General features: G+C 42.5%; 1 protein-coding gene across 1 annotated transcript in view; it reads right to left on the bottom strand.

The window, feature by feature from the left end:
- Enpep (glutamyl aminopeptidase) overlaps nucleotides 1-13,794 on the bottom strand; it is a 71,902-nt gene extending 58,108 nt beyond the window's left edge. The window contains exons 1-3 of the mRNA XM_021157699.3: nucleotides 12,878-13,794; nucleotides 2,663-2,804; nucleotides 685-816 (exon numbers count right to left, since the gene is read on the bottom strand). Coding sequence (XP_021013358.1) covers nucleotides 685-816; nucleotides 2,663-2,804; nucleotides 12,878-13,518 — 915 coding nt within the window. The 5' untranslated portion in view covers nucleotides 13,519-13,794. The remainder of the gene's footprint in view (nucleotides 1-684; nucleotides 817-2,662; nucleotides 2,805-12,877) is intronic.
- Between the last annotated feature and the right edge of the window lie 7,472 nt (nucleotides 13,795-21,266).

Raw genomic sequence — 21,266 nt, 5'->3', positions numbered from 1 at the left:
TAGGTGCCCTCTGACCTCCCCACCATGCTGTAGTATCTTCTCCCTCAACCCCCATACTAAATAAATAAATACCAAAAAAAATTTAAAGGAAGTTATTGAAGCTGTCATTTAAAATACAAATAGTCTCATACTTCAAAGCTACTTCTGATATGTTGTCAACTTTTTTAAGTGTTCTGTGCTGGTTTGTTGATTATTTTTTTGTGTGTTTTGTTTTGTTTTGCATCAGGATCTCCAGAAGCTGCTGCCTGGTTTTTAATTACACATAGAAATGACAACCTTGAACTGTTCAACTCCTGGATGCTTGCAGAATATTCTCCTCCCTACCCTAGCTCTCCTGAGGATCTCCTTCTAACACATGTGCCTCGCCTTGTAGTGAAGTTGGATAGAGTCATAAAGTATGACAGGCTTGTACTGGTCTATGTAGGAGCCGGCTTTGAGTCTCCCTTGAAAATAATTCAAGGCTTCTCACAGGCATGGCTGTCATGTTTGTTCCTTGATCACCTGTGTCCTGAAGCTTTCTCTTCTCTACATTTTTCACTGTGTCATGACACTCCTAGAACCTGGTGACCAATTAGGTTTCTTGACTATTGTACGGGAAACTAATAAGCAATTATTTTTTTTAAGAGCCAGAAAGTTAACTGCAAACACATTGGTGGTGAGTGTCTGGAATCTAGTAAGACTCACTGGTTTGCCGCTCTTGGATTTTCTCTCTATAGCAGTGAACCGATGAACAGCAAAGCACACCAGGTAAGTGCTCATGGGGACAGACTTCACAAAAGTGGTTTTCTTCCAGTTGTCATCCACCTCCTCTGATTTCTGTGGGAAACAGAATATCAGCTTTTATTTATCACAAGATCAACCATGAATAAGACAAATGAGTCCCCTAAGCCCCACTCCCTACTCAGAAGTTCATTTTTAAAGCTCAGACCTCAAATGCAAAGTGGCAATGCTGAAGGGCCTGTAGAAAAGTCACTTTGCTTTGTCAACACCCTGGAAATGACCGAATTACACCTTGGATCAGATTTCTCGGGGAAAAGTAAGTTTAACTGGCATATCAACTGGGCAGGAGTTTATCTTTCTGAAAAAAAAAAATCCACAGTGCTGACCATCTTCTAAGATTTGATCCCTTAATGAAGAATAGGCTAAATCTTGCAGAAGGAAGAACTAAACAGGCAGGAACTGGTTTCACCATGTGTAAGGAGAGTAACGACTGTGCAAATAACCAGTGTCAGCGTTTCTTCCCCAACTCCAGCTAGCTACATTGAAGAGCCAAGGTATGGACACTAAATTCAAGGCCCTGGTTACCATTGTCACGAGGGATCGTATTGTTTGACCCAAATACTAACTTATCTGGTTTCTTTATCCACACCAGTTCTGCCATTCTTCTGTCAATCAACTACCAGCCCTCATCCGAACTCCTGCTCCTTAAACATTCACACGTCTGCATGTAACCACTCTCTAGATGCAAACACTCTTACCATGCGGGCTCCAGAGAGAAAAGTTACCTCGCAATGCTCCAAAGTCTACTGCTGTCAGTGTAGGTCTTTCTTCTAACAACCCAGAGACTCATCCTGCTCCCAATTAGTATCTGAATCTAGCAGAATTAAAGATATATAGTCTTTGAAGATGACTAGGTCTCAGGGAAGGGGGCTCAGTTTGTCTTTTTGATGCCCCACCTTCCTTTCCCCTCATCTACTCCAAGGCACGCTGATGACACCTGTGCCCTCATCACATGTTTTAACTCATGTGTCAAACTTAAAATTTTATCCTTTACTCTTTCTTCTTCAATGCAAACTGAATTTCCCAAAGAAAACGATCTGAAAAATGGATTTGTTCTGGGGCTGGGGACATTTTACATTTTAATCTTTATACATTTGCTCTCTGTTTGGTTTGTGCCTTTTCAAGGATCAGTTTATTTTAGGAGGATAGGTTTCAGTGATATTTCCAATAGTGAATCAGAAAAAAAATGGGAGGTATAATTTCCAGGCAGAGATCAATTATACTGAAGAGTGAGCCTGACTCTTTTACTCATCAAATGTGGGATGTGCATAATAAACAATAACTTCAGGGTAAGGTCTTTAGTTAACACTGCCACCCATCATGAAGAGGAAACATAGGAAATAGTCCTGTATTAACAAGTGCCCAGGCAGTGTTACTGCAGCCTATTACTAATTCAATGCTTGATGGTTCTTTCTGCAGGAAAATCTACAGGCATGATGTTCACTGAATTGAAGAACCAAGAATTGGAGTAATGATTTTTTTTTTACACAGCTTTATCTATTCTAAAAAGAGGGCTTGTTTTGAACTGAAAAGTCTAAATAGTAAGTCTGGCCTAGAAAACTTTAAGTGTGTCATTGATTTTTTTTTCATAACTAGTGGTTTGTGTGGCTAAGCAGAGCCCCCAGCCGATCTCTATGTATTATATTCTTTCTTCCTTAAAAATTTCAAGGTGAATTTATTGCTGAACTGTGATGTCATAAGTTGACAATTTCCTAGAGGCAAAGAAAAAAAAAAGATTGCTAAGATGTATTCTTAATCTTTTAAATTGATAGCTATAGCATATTTAGTTTCAGGCTTCAGAGTTCCCTTCTATAGTAAATCAAGTAGTTCGAGTTGTATTGCAAACCAAGTGTGTACAGAACAAAAGTTTAAAGATACTTACCTCTTCTGGCATGTTAGAAAGTGCTGAGTATTCTTTTGGGTGGATGATGGATATACTGTAAGTTGACTTCTTGTTGGGTTCGTCGAAACAAGGGAAGGACTTCCTGGCATCTGTTGGTTCATGGTCAGTGGCAGCTATGCTCCTTAGGAATAAACAGAAACACAATGCATGCAGCCCTGCTGACAGTTCCTGTGTTTCTATACCTATAGACAATACGGGCTACTTTATTATAACTATTTACATTTCCATGAGCTCTGTCTAAGAAACGATCAAATGTCTGTCAACACGTTTTAGAATTCTGAGGGTGCTCGACCTAAAACCTCTGAGCAACAACGGGGCAAACACATGCAGCCCCAGCTGCCTGCTTCTAAGTGTTGGGAGCTGTGAGCAGGTGTGTCCTGTCATGGAACAGGGGAGTATCTATCTTCTCAAACCCTCCCTCTGCCCAGCGGAACATTCCTTTGTGCTTATGCTACACCAAGGGCAGAACTCATGTTCATTTCCAGGCAAAATTGGTGCTGAGCCATTGCCCTGGTGAAGTACATGCTAACCTGATCTGAGGCCCCATTTTGAGGACTGAGGGCATAGCTCAGTAGTAGATCATCCACTTGATGTGTGCAAGGCCCACCATAATCTCGAAATTCATAGTCACTCAGCTCACTTTTGAAAAGACAGCAGCATTCCTTATGGCTGCTACTAGGTATGTGCTTGTAGGCACTAGCTGTTAATGTTTAACATTTCTAGAAATTAAAAGAGAAAATACAGTGTGTGTGTGTGTGTGTGTGTGTGTGTGTGTGTGTGTGTGTGTTGCAGTAAAAGAATATGATTTATATTTGCTCATTGGATGGAACAGAAATTAAAAACAGTAGAAATAAGGTAACATTGATTGATGCCACCAACAATTTGTGCAAGACTAACATAGGTTCTAATGAACTAGAGAAGCTATGTCACAAAGCATAGTAAGCTAAAGAGCCGGGAGGGGTGTTTCATCCCTGTAAATCCAACACTTGGGAGACGATTACTTTTAGTCTCAAGCCAGTCTGGTACATAGAGTCAGACCCTGTCTCAACAACAACAAATTTCAAAACAAACACACACACACACACACAGAGAGAGAGAGAGAGAGAGAGAGAGAGAGAGAGAGAGAGAGAGAGAGAGAGACCACCACCACCACAACAAAAGCTAAGTTATTAGCTCTTTTTATTTATTCTAAAGGTACTATTAAGCCCCATCCTTACACACACAGATACACACACCATACTCCTACCAATACACTTTGCAGACACTACTATGTTCCCAAATGATGAGTTCCAAATGTCATTCTCCACAAACAGGATCCAGGGCTCCTTAGAGAAGGGGTTGCGTCTAGGGTTGAGTAGCCATGTGGTAATGGTTCATAGCTTTAATTCTAAAATTTGAGTGCAGATGTAGACAGATCTCTGAGTTCAAGGCCAGCTTAGTCTACATATTGAGTTCTAGGACAGCTAAGCCAAGTAATCCCCTCAAAAAACAAAACAAAGTCCATGATGACCCAGATCATCTTGTCATGCCAAGAAAATAAAAATTTCTCAAATAATCATGGGAACAAGTCAGGAGACACAAGTGTTTTCTAGACAGGATTAGTACTTGCCAAACCTATGGGAGCTGGAACATTAAGATCAATGGATGGAATTACAACTCATTGAATAAACTATGAACCCATGAGTCCTTTTCTTCTCCTTCTCCTTCTTCCTTTTTTTGAATGTTTTATTTGTAGCATGTAGAATAGGCAGGGGAACCACACGCTACGGCAGAGTGTAGGGATCAGAGGCCAGCTTGCAGGAGTTAGCTCTCTTCTTCCACCGTGTGAGTTCTAGGTCATCAGGCTTGGGCCTTTGGGTAAACTAAACCATCATTCTGGTTTTTTGACAAATTAACAAACTAGAGTCATCTGGGAACTGGGAACCTCAATTGAGAAATTGCCTCTATCGGACTAGCCTGTACGTGTATTTGTGGGACATTTTCTTGATCCGTGGTTGTTGTGGGTGCTGCTGCCCCGCAGTTTTATCAGAAAGCAGGATTCGCAAGCTAAGGAGATCAAGCCACTAAGTAGAATTCTTCCATGGTCTGTTTCAGTTTCTGCTTCAGATTTTTGCCTTGAGTTCTGCCTTGGCTTCCCTCACTGCTGCTCTGTGACTTGGAAGGATAAGCCAAACATTCTTCCTCATGTTGGTTCTGGTTAATGTTTTATTACAGCAGAGAAGATAATTAAGACAACCCAGGGACTCTTCTTGAATTTTAAGTTTGATTTACATTCTTCTTTAAATAAATGATACACATTTCATTTTGCAGCGCTACAGATTCATATCAGGACTTGGTGCATGCTAAATTCATATTCTACCAACAAGATACACCCCAAACTCTTAGATTCCAGGAATTTTAGAAGGAATATCAGATTTAGAAAATCTTCCAAGCCTGGAGAGATGGCTCAGTGGTTAAGAGCACTGCCTGCTCTTCCAAAGGTCCTGAGTTCAAATCCCAGCAACCACATGGTGGCTCACAACCATCTGAAATGAAATCTGATGCCCTCTTCTGGTGTGTCTGAAGACAGCTACAATGTACTTACATATAACAGTAAATAAATCTTTTTCTTTTTAAATGGAAATCTTCCAAAAATGTCAAAAGAATCAGGTATAGATATATTTGCATGTTTCAAATATTCTGCAAAATGCATGCAAATTACCTGAAGCACAAGGTTTGGAAAAATAATGTCACCATCACAAGTGATGGTGGTCCATACCTTTAACCCAGCACTGGGGGTGGGAGGTGGGTGATGGAGTGGAATGGCAGAGGCAGGCAGATCTGTGAGTATGAAGCCGGCCTGCTCTACAGAGGGAGTTCCAAGAAAACTAAGGCCACACAGAGAAACCCTGGCTTAAAAAAACAAACAAAAAGTAATACTACCAACAATAACTGGTTTATGACAGTAGAGACAAGGGCTGTGTCTCCTGGTAATATCACTTCCTGAGCCACTACACAGCCTTGCTTCCCTGATCCTCCTGATAGAAATGTCCCTCTGACATTTTAAAAGATCATAAAGGAGCCACACGAATGGAAACTGAGGGGTATTCTTAAAATAGCTGGCCCAACCTTTCCAGAACTACTGACATGGAGAAAAATGAGGCAAGGCTGGGGAGCCTTGGGTTTAAAGAGGTGGAGGTACTGGCCAGCGTTCAAAATGGACAGATGCTGAAAAGAGGAAGAAAACTGCCAGGCCATTACTGAGTTACCTGAAGAAATCTGCGTATGAACCCTGGGTTGCATAATTATTCTGATGCTAAATTCTTTGATTTTTTTTCTTAAACATTTAGAGAATGCCTAGCATTAAATATACCCTGATGTTAAGATAGAAATGAATTATTTAGAGAGAGAGAAGAGTGGCAAATGAGGGCAAAAGGTAAATATTCAGCGAATCTGGGTAAATTATTTTTAGAAGTTCTGAATAACCATCCTAATAACCGTTACAATAACATGTAATGTGTCTGTGAGTCTGAAATTCTTTAAACCAAGTTACCTAGAAAAACTTTAGCCAAGAATTCTACAACAGAATAATTATTGATTAGTGTGATGTTAGTAGTTCAGTAAACCAAAATTCCATTGTTGTTTTGTTTTGTTTTGCTTTGCTTTGCTTTGCTTTGCTTTGTTTTTTGAGCCAGGGTCTCATTGTGTAGCCCAGGCTGCCTACAAACTCACTGTGTAGACTAGGCTGGCCTTGCAGCGATCCACCTGCCCCTGCCCCTGCCCCTGCCCCTGCCCCTGCCCCTGCCTCTGCGAAGGTATACCCAATCAAGGTCTGGAAAAAACAAACAAAAAAACCTTCCTGGATTGTAAATACACCAGGCTCTGAAGACCCCCTCACACTTTTGCTAGAGTAGGAAGGCCTTATGACACGATACAGCAAGGGACCACCCATTTTTGCTCAGCTACCTTTATAAAAAATTGATTTGTGATTATTCCACCCTCTCAAAGGCAAAGCCAAAGGAATCATGTTTCAGTTTAATCCACCTTAGAAATAAGCCAACAAAATAATGAGAGAAAGAGAGAGAGAGACAGACAGACAGACAGACACAGAGACAGAGACACAGACAGACAGAGACACAGAAACACAAACAGAGAGACAGAGAAGAGATTGGGAGGGATCTGGCGCTCAGGCAAAATGCCTGAATAGTTAGAAAGTCAAGCGGCCCTTCCAGGCGAGACCCTCTCATCATGTAGGTTTTCAAAAAGTCCTCTCTTTGCTGGACACTAGCGAATACACTCCCTCCCGAGAACCCAGGTGAGGGAAGAATGTTGAATCCTTTTTCATTCTCTCCTTTAAAAGGACTCTGACCAATTGTTCTCCTAAAATGGAGAGTTCCTGGTTTTGCTTGTGGACAGAACCCTGGAGAGCTGCAGTGTCTTGGTGCAGTGGGTCTGTTTTGCTTTGGGGTCTTCTCGGGAGTCATTGGAGTCTAAGACAGTTATGGTAGCCTGGCTATGTCGGGAAGTGAATGATGTCAATCTCTGGGGTGCAGGCAGGCAAAATATGTATTGGTTTTGGGGTTGTTTTTCCTTGGTTTGTTTTTTTTTTTTCCTTGTCTAAATGAAGAGTCCTGGGATTTTAAAGCTCAAACTCTTCTAAGAGGGGAAATTCTGAGATTCTAACCATTTGTCTTCCCACGTGTGACCTTTAGCAAGTTGTAAAACCCCATTTAGTTTCTTCAGGGTGGGTAGAACCTAGTCACCAGAGTGAGCCTTGCCTGTCATACCTTGGGGATCATCAAGTGAAGTAACTCCTCAAGACACACCCCTATAAATCTAGAAGATAAATTATGCAACCTTTGCCTTTCTGAAGAAGGGCCATGCTGTGGGCAGGTCTTGAACTCCTCATCCTCCTGCCTTAGTCATCCCAGTACTGGGATTATAAGCAGGTGATGGACTAGCCTGCCTCCATTTTAGCTTTACAAACTATCTTATAGTAAAGACAAATAGGTTCTTTCCTGTTTATGGTTAAAACTCTGTTTCTCGAGGATTGGGATATACCCTACCTGTAACTATAACTATAATGGTTTCTGTTCCATGATACAGGTACCAAGTCTTTATTTCAAAAGCTTTTTATAACCACCTATGTTGTTAACCCATTATTATATTATATATTATGTATTATATACTATATATTATATCATATCATATCATATCATATCATATATTATATTATATTATATTATATTATATTATATTATATCCACCTATGACTACCTACCTCTTGTTACGACCACCTTGCAATCGTATCTGTTTCAGGAGGTCATTATGACTAACTTGTTATGCTTACATTCTGCTCCTAGAACCCTGCCTATTTTGCCCGACAAATCTCCCATTTTGAAACACCCCATTGATATCAAGTTCTCAGGCAAGTTCACCAACCATACAGAAGGGGGTCAGTGACATTGCCACACAGAGGGAGAAAGAGCAGAGTGGCAAGAACAGGTACAGAGAGAGAAGAGAGACAGAGGAGAGAGAGGGGGAGGGGAGGGGAAGAGAGAGGGGCAGGGGAGGGAGAGGGGAAGGGAGAACCACAATGTCTGGATTATACAGTGAAGAGCTGCTGGATGAGACAAAGCCCAGCCCCTGGGTTGGAAAGTTCAGTGTAGAGGGCAGGGAATGTTGGGAGAACCCGGAGGCCAGGTCTGCCTTGGTATTTGAAATAGGCACCTCAGCCACTTGTCCCAGGTCTGAGTCCCAACTACCCCTGAGCTATAAAAACCTTGTCTTCTTCGTGTCTACTGCTGATTACTTGAAGTCAATCTTTACAGGTAGATAGCTCATGCACATGAGCCAAAAAAGCTTTCATTAATTAATTTGGCCATGATGATTCCAGTCAGAGGTCTTTTCCCATGAATCTTTGTGATTAACACATCCACTACCATACCAGGTCCAGACTTTCTGACAGAGTGAGTGCTTTTTGCAATCTAAGGTATTTAAAACCCATTTATCTGGCTGGACTATGCATTGGGGAAAAAAAAAAACAACCAACATATGTTTTGTGTAAGTCCTACAGGTAATACAATCATATTTAAAAATAACAATGTATGCTAGGTAGTGATGTATACCTTTAATCTCAGCCCTTGGGAGGCAGAGCCAGACAGATCTCTGTGAGTTTGAGGCCAGCCTGATCTATGCAGGGATGTCCAGGATAGCCAGAGCTACTTAGTGAGACTCTGTCTTGAAAAACAACAGCAACAACAAAAGTAACTTGTTTCTCCTTTGGTCTACTGCAGAGCTCAAAAAACTCTGTTGACATATGACCAACTCTTTCCATTGTCACCAGACTTTTCTACACGCTCAGCAAATTTGAAAATAAGGTATATAATAGAGCAATTATAAAATGATTTTATAGCACAATCTTTACTTCACAATTAAAAGTCCTTTTGAAATCTGACCTGGACTGCAAATGAATGAGAACTGCCCAAGAGCAGCAGGAGACCGGGAAGTTACTCTGCACTATTCTGAATAACTGATTGATTATACCAGGCAAATGTGCTGAGCAAACCACTTCTCGACGAGGCCTCCCTCCAACGTTAAAAAGTCACTCACTTGACTGAGCACTCTAAAATCTCACTCCTCATAGCTTACCAACTCACCATCCCGGAGAACCTGTGTCTGTCTTCCCCACCAAGGTGCTTTTGAGAAAGCTGAGGCAGGAGAGGTAGTGCTATAACTCACAACCATGGCTACTCTGTATTAACTTTAGAAAACAAAACCGCTGGCACCATGTTCCCCAGTAATGACTCCCCCAGCTGGGTTCAGCCACTTAATAACTCGAGCCAGCAAGACAAACAATAAAACTTGGGTTAAACCCTTCAGTAGAAAGGCTTCTGATGTAGTGGCAGCAACTACCAACGCCCTGTCCACAGTCTGTAGAGGGTTCCGGAGTCATGCTCAAGGCCTGCTCCATTGATGCACCATAGTCATTCACATCCCACTGGAGTTGAATGGTGGACTGAATGAGTCAGTTCATTATTTAAGTCAAAATCACATTACTTTTTATGCAGAGGAGACCAAGTCAATTTTTCTTGCATCCAAAAGAAAGCAAAATTGACAGCCTTGCACCAAGCATAGAAGACCACCTCACAGACCTCACTCTACACTAATAACATTCGATGTTTGGAGAGACATCTGACTACAACTAAAATTTCAAGATCAAGCCGGGCGTGGTGGCGCACGCCTTTAATCCCAGCACTCGGGAGGCAGAGGCAGACGGATTTCTGAGTTCGAGGCCAGCCTGGTCTACAAAGTGAGTTCCAGGACAGCCAGGGCTATACAGAGAAACCCTGTCTCGAAAAACTAAAAAAAAAAAAAAAAAAAAAAAATTTCAAGATCAAAACTTCATGACTGATTATAAACGTGTGTGTATGTGATAATAATATGTTTTCCATAGATACACTGTTCTCACACACCTACCAAATCTTATCATAAACTTTAGTATTTTGCTTCAGCCTCAGTTAGCTAGATTCCTACCCGGTATGTCTACTAGGCATCGACAGGTCTAAAACCGAACTTTTCTTCCCCACCAATTCCCTGTCCTGTTTCCAGTATCTACGAATGTCATAACCATCACACGGATGCTAGATCTTGGATGTCTTGATCCCATAACTTCAGCCACCATCAGCCAGACCTGAGTTATTTTTCCTCCATATTTTTCCCCTGTGTGTCCTGACTTGCCCTCCTCTCCCCACTGGTCATTGCAGTATCTCTCCTATCCCTGGATGGAGAGCTCTGTCCTTCACCATCCTTGACGCCGAGTCACTCGCAGCACCTCTTCCTTATCCCACGAGACCTCCCTTCTCCAAGTGTCTTTCCCACAGTTACCTCTCATTCGCCTCTTTACAGAAACCTCGCCAACAAACTTGCTTTCTTCTTCCCACCAGGATTTCCTGGCTTTTTAACCTTCTTGTTTGCCTCTGTGTGAACCCCACTGTAGACACCAGAAAAGTCAAACTGGAGATTATCATAAGTGATCATCTACACAGTTGTTCTGCACATTGTGTAGGAGCAACTTCATACCCATATCTAATGGAAAAACTAAGTGTGTTACACTATGCTGTAGCGAGGCATGCGTCCAGTGTGTCATTCAGTGGAAGAATGTTAAAGAACAAGTCAACTCATTGGCGGATGTTTGGGGGTTTTTGTTGTTGTTGTTGTTGTTTAAATCTTTCCCTGGTTTGTTCTTCGGTTCCCTGCAATGACTGTGTATTATTCATGTATAAAGTTAAAAGTCTCTCGTCATACTGGTACTTTTGACCAGGGAATTCGACATTTAGGATAATAACCAACCCAGGGTAATAAGCAGATGTGCACATACAGGTGGATTTACAGTGATATCCCTTTCTGATGTGGAAAAAAAAAATCATAGAATGTTAGAAGCAGCACAGAAGTTCAGCAATAATCAGAGAGAATTCAATGCATTTATGAGATGAGACAGTGCACAATTTTTAACATCAGGCTCTTCTAAGTAATTAAGACAAAAGAAAAGGCTTATATATTAAAATTTTAAATCCATATAGACGTTTAAATGTAACTCAGCCTCAATTTTGATTGTCTAGGAAAGTATGTGCAGATTAACACATTAATGGGTGAGCTGTAAAAATGGTTCTACGTCTTGCTATGCTGTTATTTTTTTTTTAATGGGAGGGGAGGGGTTCAATGAGTTTGATGGCTAGCATGGCAGATCTCTGTGATGCTTACCATGTTTTCCTTCCGTTATCCTTTCTACTTAGTGTGCCCATGCACCACACATAACGTGAGGCTGAGTCCTCACTCTCTGATAAACAGTAGGAAGAAATTTGACCAAGAGATTTTCTTTTGCTCCAAAGGATGCTTCAGACAACAGAGGAAAGGAATTCACAGAGGATTGACCCCGGCTCCAGTTTTGAAAGGTGACATGCAGCTTTTTTTCAGTCATTTAACTCTGCAGAATCTCTGGAGGCAAATGTCTAAGCAAGTTCAAGTCCAGGGACAACTCAAGTGTAGCATGGCCTGGGTCCCTGGTCACCTCTCACAGGGCGATGGCTTTGTGAATTCAAGGAAGGAGCTTACACCTTTACCAAGAACCGATAAAGGTCACTGGGTCACATGACTATCATATAGAAAGTAATCGATTAGATAGAATATATTAGTTTTATAATTATAATTATTTAATGTATATTTTAAACACTTCTGCTTGGGACACTGCAGGGAAGAAAAACACTTGTGACTGCCTTTTATGTGGAAAAGTCTTGGTTAGCATTACTACTGCCTGCTTAGTGATAGTTGGCAGTTCCAAGGCTTATCCATATGCCATCACTGATCCAGGTTTTAAGCATTCCCCAAAAGCCTAGTTAGAAACATAGTTCTGATCACAGAAGAACAGAAAACACAGCCAGGCTTTTCTTCTTAGATGAACACCTAAGGACCAGTCATATCTTTTGTAATTTTCGTTAAGATTCTTCTCCGGTAAACTGCACGAAATAACAATTGACACTTAATGTAATTGTCATTGCAAATGAAATTGTCATCCCTTGTGAAATCACTGTGATATAGCCCCAAAACACGAGTGGTGAAATTTATCCAGTACTTATATTCATAAACCTCCGAGGCACTCTGTGTGGATGTGTAGAGTCAGATGCAGTGTGCTGTGATTTATCCCGGTGTCATTAATAAAAGACTTACTGTTTTCTCTACAACTGGCATTGTATTTACAACTTCGAGTTGGTGATACATTTTCAAATTACAAGAAGGCAAAACATCTTACTTCTCAGATGAACAAGTAGAATTGAAAGCAAGGGCAGATAGGGATCAGACCCACAAAACACAAGAGATGGGAAGCAAAGAGAAAAGGCAAAAATAAACACTGCACAAACTGGGTTCAGAGGAAGCACCACACAGCACTGTATCGCACCGCACACAGAACAACACAGCACAGCACCGCACTGTATCACACCTCGTCCCACAACACACAGCATAACACAGCACCGCACTGCACACAGTAGCACATACAGCCCCGCACCGCACAGCACTGCATCGCACCGCACCGCACACAGAACAACACAAAACAACACAGCACAGCACCACACTGTATCACACCTGGTCCCACCACACACAGCATAACACAGCTCGGCACTACACACAGTAACACACACAGCATCGCACAGCACATACCTGACTTGCCCGTTCTCCATGTAGGTGGTTTTGTAAAAACCCACAAGGGAACCGTTCAGCCAGCCTTTAAACTCCATGGTCAGCCGATAGACACTGTCCCCACTGGTGGCCGCAAGGTCTTCTGCAGCCTGGATCACCACGTACTCCTGCTTCTTATACTCGAAGCACCGTCGAATTGGTACCTGCTCCCCAGAGGGCCTCCTTAGCTCCGGCAGCTTGGTGATCTTGGTCTCCCTGATGTGGAGCCATAGGTCACGAGTGGGTTTGCTCAACTTGACAGAGATGGTCACTATTCCCGTGTACCTGTCTTCCTCCATCAGGGCCTTCACCTCCAGGTCGTAGTGAACTGGGTTGATGAAGTCAGGCAGCCTGAAGTTTTTCCATTCTCCGCTTTCATCTTCACTGTCAGGGCAGACATTCTGGTCCTGAGGAGGGAGGGCAGTGCTGGCTTCGGGAGGAGGGTGGGAAGGAGCTGGAGGAGGGTGGGAAGGAGCTGGGGTTGTGTCCGGCTCACAGGACCTGGTCAAACCCACAGAAAGTCCCACTATTAATCCAACTGCCGCCACTACTCCACAGATGATGGCCACGTGTTTGCCTTTAATGCAGTATTTCTTGGAGGGCTCTTCCTCTGCAAAGTTCATTTTCTCCCCCGAAGTCAGATGTTACACATGAAAGGATGTTAAATTTAACTAACTTTCCTTGTCAGCTGACTTCCCTTTTCAATTGGAAGGCGTCCGATCCCTGGCAGCTTGGCTTCGCTTTCCCACACCTCTCCCTCTTCCCGGTCCTGCTCGTCCCCACCGGCCACTCCAGGATGAATGCGGAGAGCAAGGAGTAGGATGGAGACGCAGAAGAGAAGCTGACTTGAAGGAGGAGGACTGATGAGAATGTTGGCTCAGCTCTATATAAACAGCGTCTCCCCAGGCCTGCCCCTTCGGAACTGGAGCGAGTTAAATATAAAACAGGGTTTGGGCTTATCGGCCAATACGGCAAAGGCAAAGGGGTGGGGGTTGGGAGAGGTGGAGATTTTGCCAAACCTCTGTCAGCCTCGAGGGAGAAAGCACTTGGCAAAGAGGTGTGCTTACGATAGAAAACAACCTTTGCCATCAGATCTAGGGCTTCTTCCTGCTGTGTGAGCAGCCGGGCTCTCTCAGCCAAAGGGCTTCTTAAATTTCACTATTTTATTAGGTTGCTTGCCAAAGAAGCTAAGCGTGATTTTTTTGTTGTTTTTTTTCCTCCTCCTCTTTTCCTTCAAATTATGTAAACATTCCATTTCTGCCCTCTGCGGAAATCATATCTTAGAGTTCGATACTTGAAGGAGTTTCTAAGTTTAAGGATCACTTAGTCAGTCAGTGACAGAGTTACAGGACCAGGTAGTCCAAGGCAGGTAGATGAAAGGCAGAGGGGAAATGCGAAGCAACTGGCTGGGTCAGAAAAGCCGCAAAAGGGGAAAGAGAGTGAGGGAGGGGAACTTTGGAAAGTTAAGAGAGGAACCCTGCTTGTCTGAGAGTTTGTCCCAAAGCGAGAGTATGCTCTGCAAACTCAGGAATAGTATGTCAGCTTTGGAGCAGATAGCAGCTGTAATGGCTGGCCCTACCCAGAGAGCCATTAGTAATGATGTCATTGGCAGGGAGTGAAGGTATGCATAGAGGGTTACAACTTCTTATGAGTAGCCAAGTTGCAAACACTAGCCATTGCTGACAATGGCAATGCAAACATAACGTAACTATGGAGCTTTTGAGAATTATATGTAGTGTTTTCTATAAGGTACTTTATAGAAACTAGCATACAAAATTTTCCCACAATCCCATGCAATTGATTCTATTTGGTTGCCTGTTATAGAGATGGTGAAGGACACTCAGCTGGCAGTAGCAGAATTGCTGTCCGAAGCCGAGTTGTCTGAGTTGAAGGGCCATGTAGTTACTGCACTGCACAGATTTTCTCATCTAAAGAGAAGAAATAGTCAAGATTAAATGATTATTAAAGGCTTAGCATTTTCCAAAGAGCAATTCCCATGGTCTAGGTAAGATAACATTAAAATCTCTGTCTGGGGAGATGGCTTAGTAAGTTTGTGCCTTGCAGCAGGCACGAAGACCTGAGTTTGGTTACTAGAACCCACATTAAAAAAACAAACAAACAAACAAATGAACAAACAAACAAGCCCAAGTGTAATGGTATAAAACTCGGAATCCCAGTGTTGGAGAGGTGTAGGCAAAGGGATCATTGAAGCTCACCAACTCCTCAGCCTAGCGCACTTGGCGAGTTAAGACCAAAACCAAGATGGTTGTCTGTCTGAGGAATGGCAGCCAAGTTTGCCCATCCTCTGGCTCCACACACATGCAAATACACACACACACACACACACACACAATTAGAATCTTCTCTATTGTCCTCTTTTTCTTTCTTTCCAAAGTCTTCAAATCCTGACACTGTGAGCTTCCAAGAGAGAACACACGACAGAATAACTTCCCAGTTTAGTGCATCTGTCAGTTCACTCCCTGCACCTGTCTTAATCTTCTGGGTTTTTTTGGTGAGTTCTCTATTCGAATTTACTTTTATGTGTATGAGTGCTTTGCCTGCATGCATGTCTGTGCACCATGTGTGTGCATGATGCCCAAAGAACCAGAAGCTGGTGTCAGATCCCCTGAGACTTGAGTTACAGACAGTTGGTAACCGCCATGTAGGTGCCAGAAAATGAAGGGTCCTCTGGAAAAGCAGCCAGTGCTCCTAACTGCTGAGCCATGTCTCCAGCCCCTGGCAAGATGTATTTTTGAAGAACTTGTGTTCTTCCATGGAACACATTCTGAGAAATGCTTCTTTAAACCGTTCTAAATTTCAAACTAAACAAACACTAGAAAGAAAAGAAACCCTTTAATGTCGACATAGCCCACTGATCTCTAACATCTGTGAGATTTTTCTCCTGAAACAGCACTGAGGCAAAAATGGAAAGAGTTCTGTCTTCTAAATTACAGGTCCATTTGCAGCTATTGATTTCATATTCTGAAATATCCTAAACTTTTCAAGATCTTGCTTGTTTTGTTTTTCCTTTAGTAAATCACCGTTAGCCCCTGAGTTCTCTCTCCTCCTTTTCACTGTAAAAATCATCCGAGATTCCACCAGATGTCTGATAAGCAAGCCTTTTGAGGTATGTCTCCATAAACAAAAGGCAAAATAGATATCAAATTTTCTTCAACATGTTAAAAATGGAGGGAAAAACTATTTGAAAGAATATATGTATTATAATGTCAAGCTAGAATTTTTTTTTAAATTTCAGGCCAGCTGACATATGCATTTCTGTAACCTCTACCCTGCCTGGATGCATAGACATAGGAGGGCTTCATCTATTCTCTGACCTGTCAGACATCATAGACCTTGCTGGGGGGAGTGCATTGTAGGAGGACTGAGAATGGCCACTCTCACTGAAATGCCAAAAGGAACTCATTATGTCAGTGTATTTCCTTTCCTAGAAGAAACGAAACACTTACATACATGGTGTGAATGTGAGTGAGTGTGTGTGTGTGTGTGTGTGTGTGTGTGTGTGTGTGTTGTGGAAAATTTCATGCCTAAGGTCCAGTTCTAGCCCAAATGTCTTCATTTAGTCAGGATGAATATATTAAGATTGCCTAATTGACAGAGGTAAAAAACGAATCTCTCCTGGGAGACAGCAGAGCAAGCGTGTGCCCTACACACACCTAGGCTCAACATGGCCGGGTGGCTTCCATGAGATCCCACTTATGGAATTCCCATTGCAGCGCTGGACCATCGCGTGGTCCTTTCTCTCCCTGACAGTGGAATGCAGAGTGTGCAGCAAGAGGCTTTCAACTATGAAAACCCTTCTCATTCCTTGTCCCACTCACAGGGAGGATCAAGGCAGCCCTGGTTGAAAGATCTCTTCCCACAAGGAGACTAATAAATCATCACCCACCTAGATTTAATCATTCCTATTGGATAAGCTTTTGATGAATGATGTAGATGATACAAAAGGACCACCCTGACTGGTTCCCATTCACTAGGCCCTGGCCAATGAACTACGTGAGCAGCCATTCACACTGGGTCCTTGACCAATACTTCTAGGATTTTTTAACAATAGAAATCATCTTCTGTTTTGAGTACAAAGTCTAGAATCTGTTCTCCAGTTCCCAACAAATGCTTATGAATTGCTTAATGAATCAATAAATTTAAAACATATGCCGGGCGTGGTGGCGCACGCCTTTAGTCCCAGCACTCGGGAGGCAGAGGCAGGCGGATTTCTGAGTTCGAGGCCAGCCTGGTCTACAAAGTGAGTGCCAGGACAGCCAGGGCTACACAGAGAAACCCTGTCTCGAAAAACCAAAAAAAAATAAAAAATAAAAAAATAAAAATAAATAAATAAATAAATAAATAAATTTAAAACAGAAAGAGAACCCTGAGAATTTACACTGGGGGGGGAGTTCATAGATGGAATATGCTAGAAGTGTTGAGATAAAGTAAAGATAAGATTTTAAAAAAAGAATCCATTCAAATTCCAGAGAAGACTGGAAAGACTACCCCAGAGCTGGGAATCTTATCTGGTCTTGAGCAAGAGAAAAGTTTCTAGATAACTGCTACTCAAGGTAGTCACCTAAGATCATACACACTCACGTGACATTGGCCACTTCATGTGCCCCGCTCTTTTTCAGTTGGAGCTTCAGATTAATGCTTTTTGTCTTTTAAGGCCAGGAACTTCATATTTCACAGAGGCTTATGGGATCTGTGTTGTGTGGGTACGACCACCTCATTTGACACGAGGGCCACACCAAGAATTCCTGCCAACAATGAACAGCAAGGCAGCTAGCTATTCAGCCAGCCCTGGACACCTAGCAGTTCATCTCAGCCTAACCCATGGCTCAAGAAACGGAAGACAGAAAAACACAAGCTGGCTTCACTTCAGACCAAATGGAATCTGTTCACTAAGCTGTGTTATTTTAGGAAACAGTTTCCTACCAAATTGCTAAGAGTGTCACTGTCATCAAGGATGAAGCTTTTGTCATCCTCACGGTGAACTTTAGACTTCTGGGTTAGGGTTGGGAAGCTACATCTGCATTTGGCATGCCCGTGAGTTCTTCATCCACAGGGCGGTGTTCACAGAGACTCTGCCCTCCTCTCCCTGCTCCACTCTGCAACTTTTGAAATTAATTTTAATTACGAATTAAATCATGTATGAGTTAATTTCATGTATGAGTACACTGTATTTGCACAGTGTACTTTCCCTGTCTTCCCCAACAGTCGGTCAGAACACCACCATATCCACACCTGTAGCTGCCACTTCTTCGCCCACAGGTTTCTGTTCCTTACTCGGGTTGCTCTGAAGAGGACCACTCCACTACCCTCTGAGTGCATTTGGGCTATTCGTCATTCATTTGATCATTCGTTCGTTCATTCATTTATTCCACCACTCTACAAATACTTGACCCAATAAACACGTATGTTTCAATGAAATCTATTAGTCAAAGTACCCTAGGGCTCATTTTAAAATAAAGACAGGACAGAGAGGGCATTCAGCTCCTACAGGTGCCTACCTCCAAGTCTGGTGACTCACTCGCAATCACTGAGATGCACACAGTGGAATGACAGCACCAGTCCCTGCCCACTGCACGGTCCTCCACAAGCTCTATGGCATGTAACATCCAGACCCACCCTTTGTCCACACAAAAATAAACAGATTGGTAAAAAGGAAAAAAAAAAAAGGTCTTCAAAAATAAAGAAAAAAGACTTGAGAGATGGCTCATGGGGTAGGGCGCAAGGGTGCTTGAAGAGGAAGCCTGGTGACCTCGGTCCATTCCCAGAACCCACATAAAGATGAGAAGAGAGAAGTCCACTCTACAAGGCTGTCCTCTGACCTCATCATCCCCACCCCCACAACAATGAATCCAATGAAGAAGAAGTAGGTGCAGCAAGATATACACCTGAAATCCTTGCACTAAATCAGAGAATTCAAAAGTCTAAGGCTAATCTGGGCTACACCCTGAGATTGTGCCCCACACCTAAAATAAAGAAGCCCAATAAATGAAAACAAGCAAGGTTAGATTAGAGATATGCACCTGTCTTCGCAGCACTCAGGAGGCTGAGGTAGGGGGACTGGCTGACTTTAAGCCTGCCTGGGTGACATAGTGAGTACCAGCTGTTGTAAGAGCCTGTTACAAAAACAACAATCACACTACCCCCAGAATACTCAGAGTAAATACTTACCACTGTGAGAGTAGATTACAAAAGTGAAGGCACCTAAACTATGGGTGTAAAACCCCATGCTCCTCTCAGAGGCTTTGGAAATATTCAGAAAACTTAGACAAAATAAAACCACAGGATTCATGAGTCCTGCATTTCCAAAGGCTTTTATACTGAGCTATCTAATGAGTATGAATACACTGGAAGACCACAGCTGGGGGTGAAGAGCAACAAGGGAAAACAAAAAAAGCAGAGGCAAAAATAATACAGACCGGATTTCTATTGTTCCACAAACTGCACAATTATCTTTTATTTTCTCCGTGCACTGAACGGTTGGTTCTTGCACTCTGGAGTTTTAAAATTTCCCGAAATACTTCTTCCTCTTCCCATTTCCTCTCAGCCTTTGTAACAGCAGAACTCTTGGCAAGGGCCTCTCTCCTCTCTCCGTTCTGTCAAGATAATAGGCAGGACTAAGTTCTCTGTCACTTCATAGAGAAGCCAAGCGGACAGCAGCAGCTGCTATGGTTTTGGAGGGAGTTCCCCACACAAGAGCTAATGGATTCAATCTCCAAGGCAGGTATCCCTCGTGATCCCTTCCTGGCAAAGAGCCTGGACTTTTCCCCACTGCTGTTCATCAATAGTTATTTGGTTTGAGTTCTTTTATTATCACATTAGTTTTAGCAAAGTTGTCTTCAGCTTTTGTTTACCTTGGATGTAAAGACTTGAACTGCATTAAGATGATGAAAGTCACCCAGTTGGGTAATAGGGACATCCCTTCCCTATCAAGGACTCTTTTTTGCATTGCCTCTGTTTTCAGTTCCTTTGTGTGGTTTAAAAATGGAATGACTCCCGAGGGCTCACGTGGGACTGCCTTCTCCCCAGCTGGAGACATTATTTGCGAAGGTTGGGGGAGACTTCAGGAGGCGGGACTTCTGTGGGAGTGCCTTTGAAGTTCCTGTATGGCCTCTGGCTGTGTCTCTCCTCTGCTTCCTATCAGCCACGAAGCCAGCAGCCTCTTTCTCTGCTTGTTCCTAACACCAGAATATTCTGCTCAAGTGCATGGGGTGACGATGGTTGGAACCCTTTGAAAGTGACCCAAAATAAATAGACAAATCCGTATAAATTATGCTCTTGGGTATTCCCATCACAGGTGTGGAAAGTCAAGTAAAACACTTTTCCAAATGTTGTTTTAACAACTCCTGCCCTAAGCCCTGGGATTTGTTAATGTAACTTTACATGCTTTAAAAATAGTGTCGAGCACATAGGATTTGCCTGGGGATGTTGAAATGGGAGTTGATCCTAAATGACTGTCATAGGTACTAAATAAGACTTTCTATCTCCTTCCAGGAAGGACACGGGTGTTTTGTACGCAGATAGAGGCAGGGTGAATACAACAGAGGAGGGTTTAAAGATGCGCATCATATAGATGGGAGTGGTACAGCCATAGCATCACTGTGATGCTAGCAGTCATAGAAGCTGGGAGGATCTGGGGATGGATTCTACTCTATGGCTTCCAAGGGAAGTGTGACCCTGATTTAGCACTCCTGGTATTTACTTTGGACCTCTGCTCTTCCTCAAACATAGAATACATTTATATGTTTGGTTTTTTTTTAAGACTTATATTTATCTTATGTGTATGAATGTATATACATGTGTGTATGGGTACTTACTATGTTCATAACGGGGGCTCATCCAAGCCGAAAGAATGAGCTGAATCTCTTGGAGCTAAAGATAAAACTGCTTTGTGAGCTGCCGTATGGGAGCTGGGAACTGAGCCTGGGTCTTCTGAAAATTGTCTCTTAACGGCAGATACAACTCTCTGGACCCAAAGTTTGGTTATTTTTAAGCCACTACTTTATTGGGAATTTGTTCTATCAGGTTTTTTTGGTTATTTTTGTTTTGTTTTTTAAGTTAGTTTTTTATTGCTGTTTTGTTTTGTTTTGTTTTTTTAGTTTTTTATTGCTGTTATAAAATGCCATGATCAAGACAACTTATAAAAGACAGTCTTTACTTTAGCTTACAACTTGGAGGGCTAGAGTCCATGATGGTGAAACAGAGGAACAGCTGAGAGCTCACATCGTGCTCCATAACCATAAGGCAGAGAGAGAGAGAGAGAGAGAGAGAGAGAGAGAGAGAGAGAGAGAGAACTGAGAATTCTATACTTTGATCTAAAGGCAGCAGAAGGAGACTGTGTATCACATTGGGC

Source organism: Mus caroli, unplaced genomic scaffold (assembly GCF_978045245.1).
Source record: "Mus caroli unplaced genomic scaffold, Mus_caroli_1 scaffold_3, whole genome shotgun sequence".
NCBI lineage: Eukaryota > Metazoa > Chordata > Mammalia > Rodentia > Muridae > Mus > Mus caroli.
This window is presented reverse-complemented; position numbering and strand designations above follow the sequence as displayed.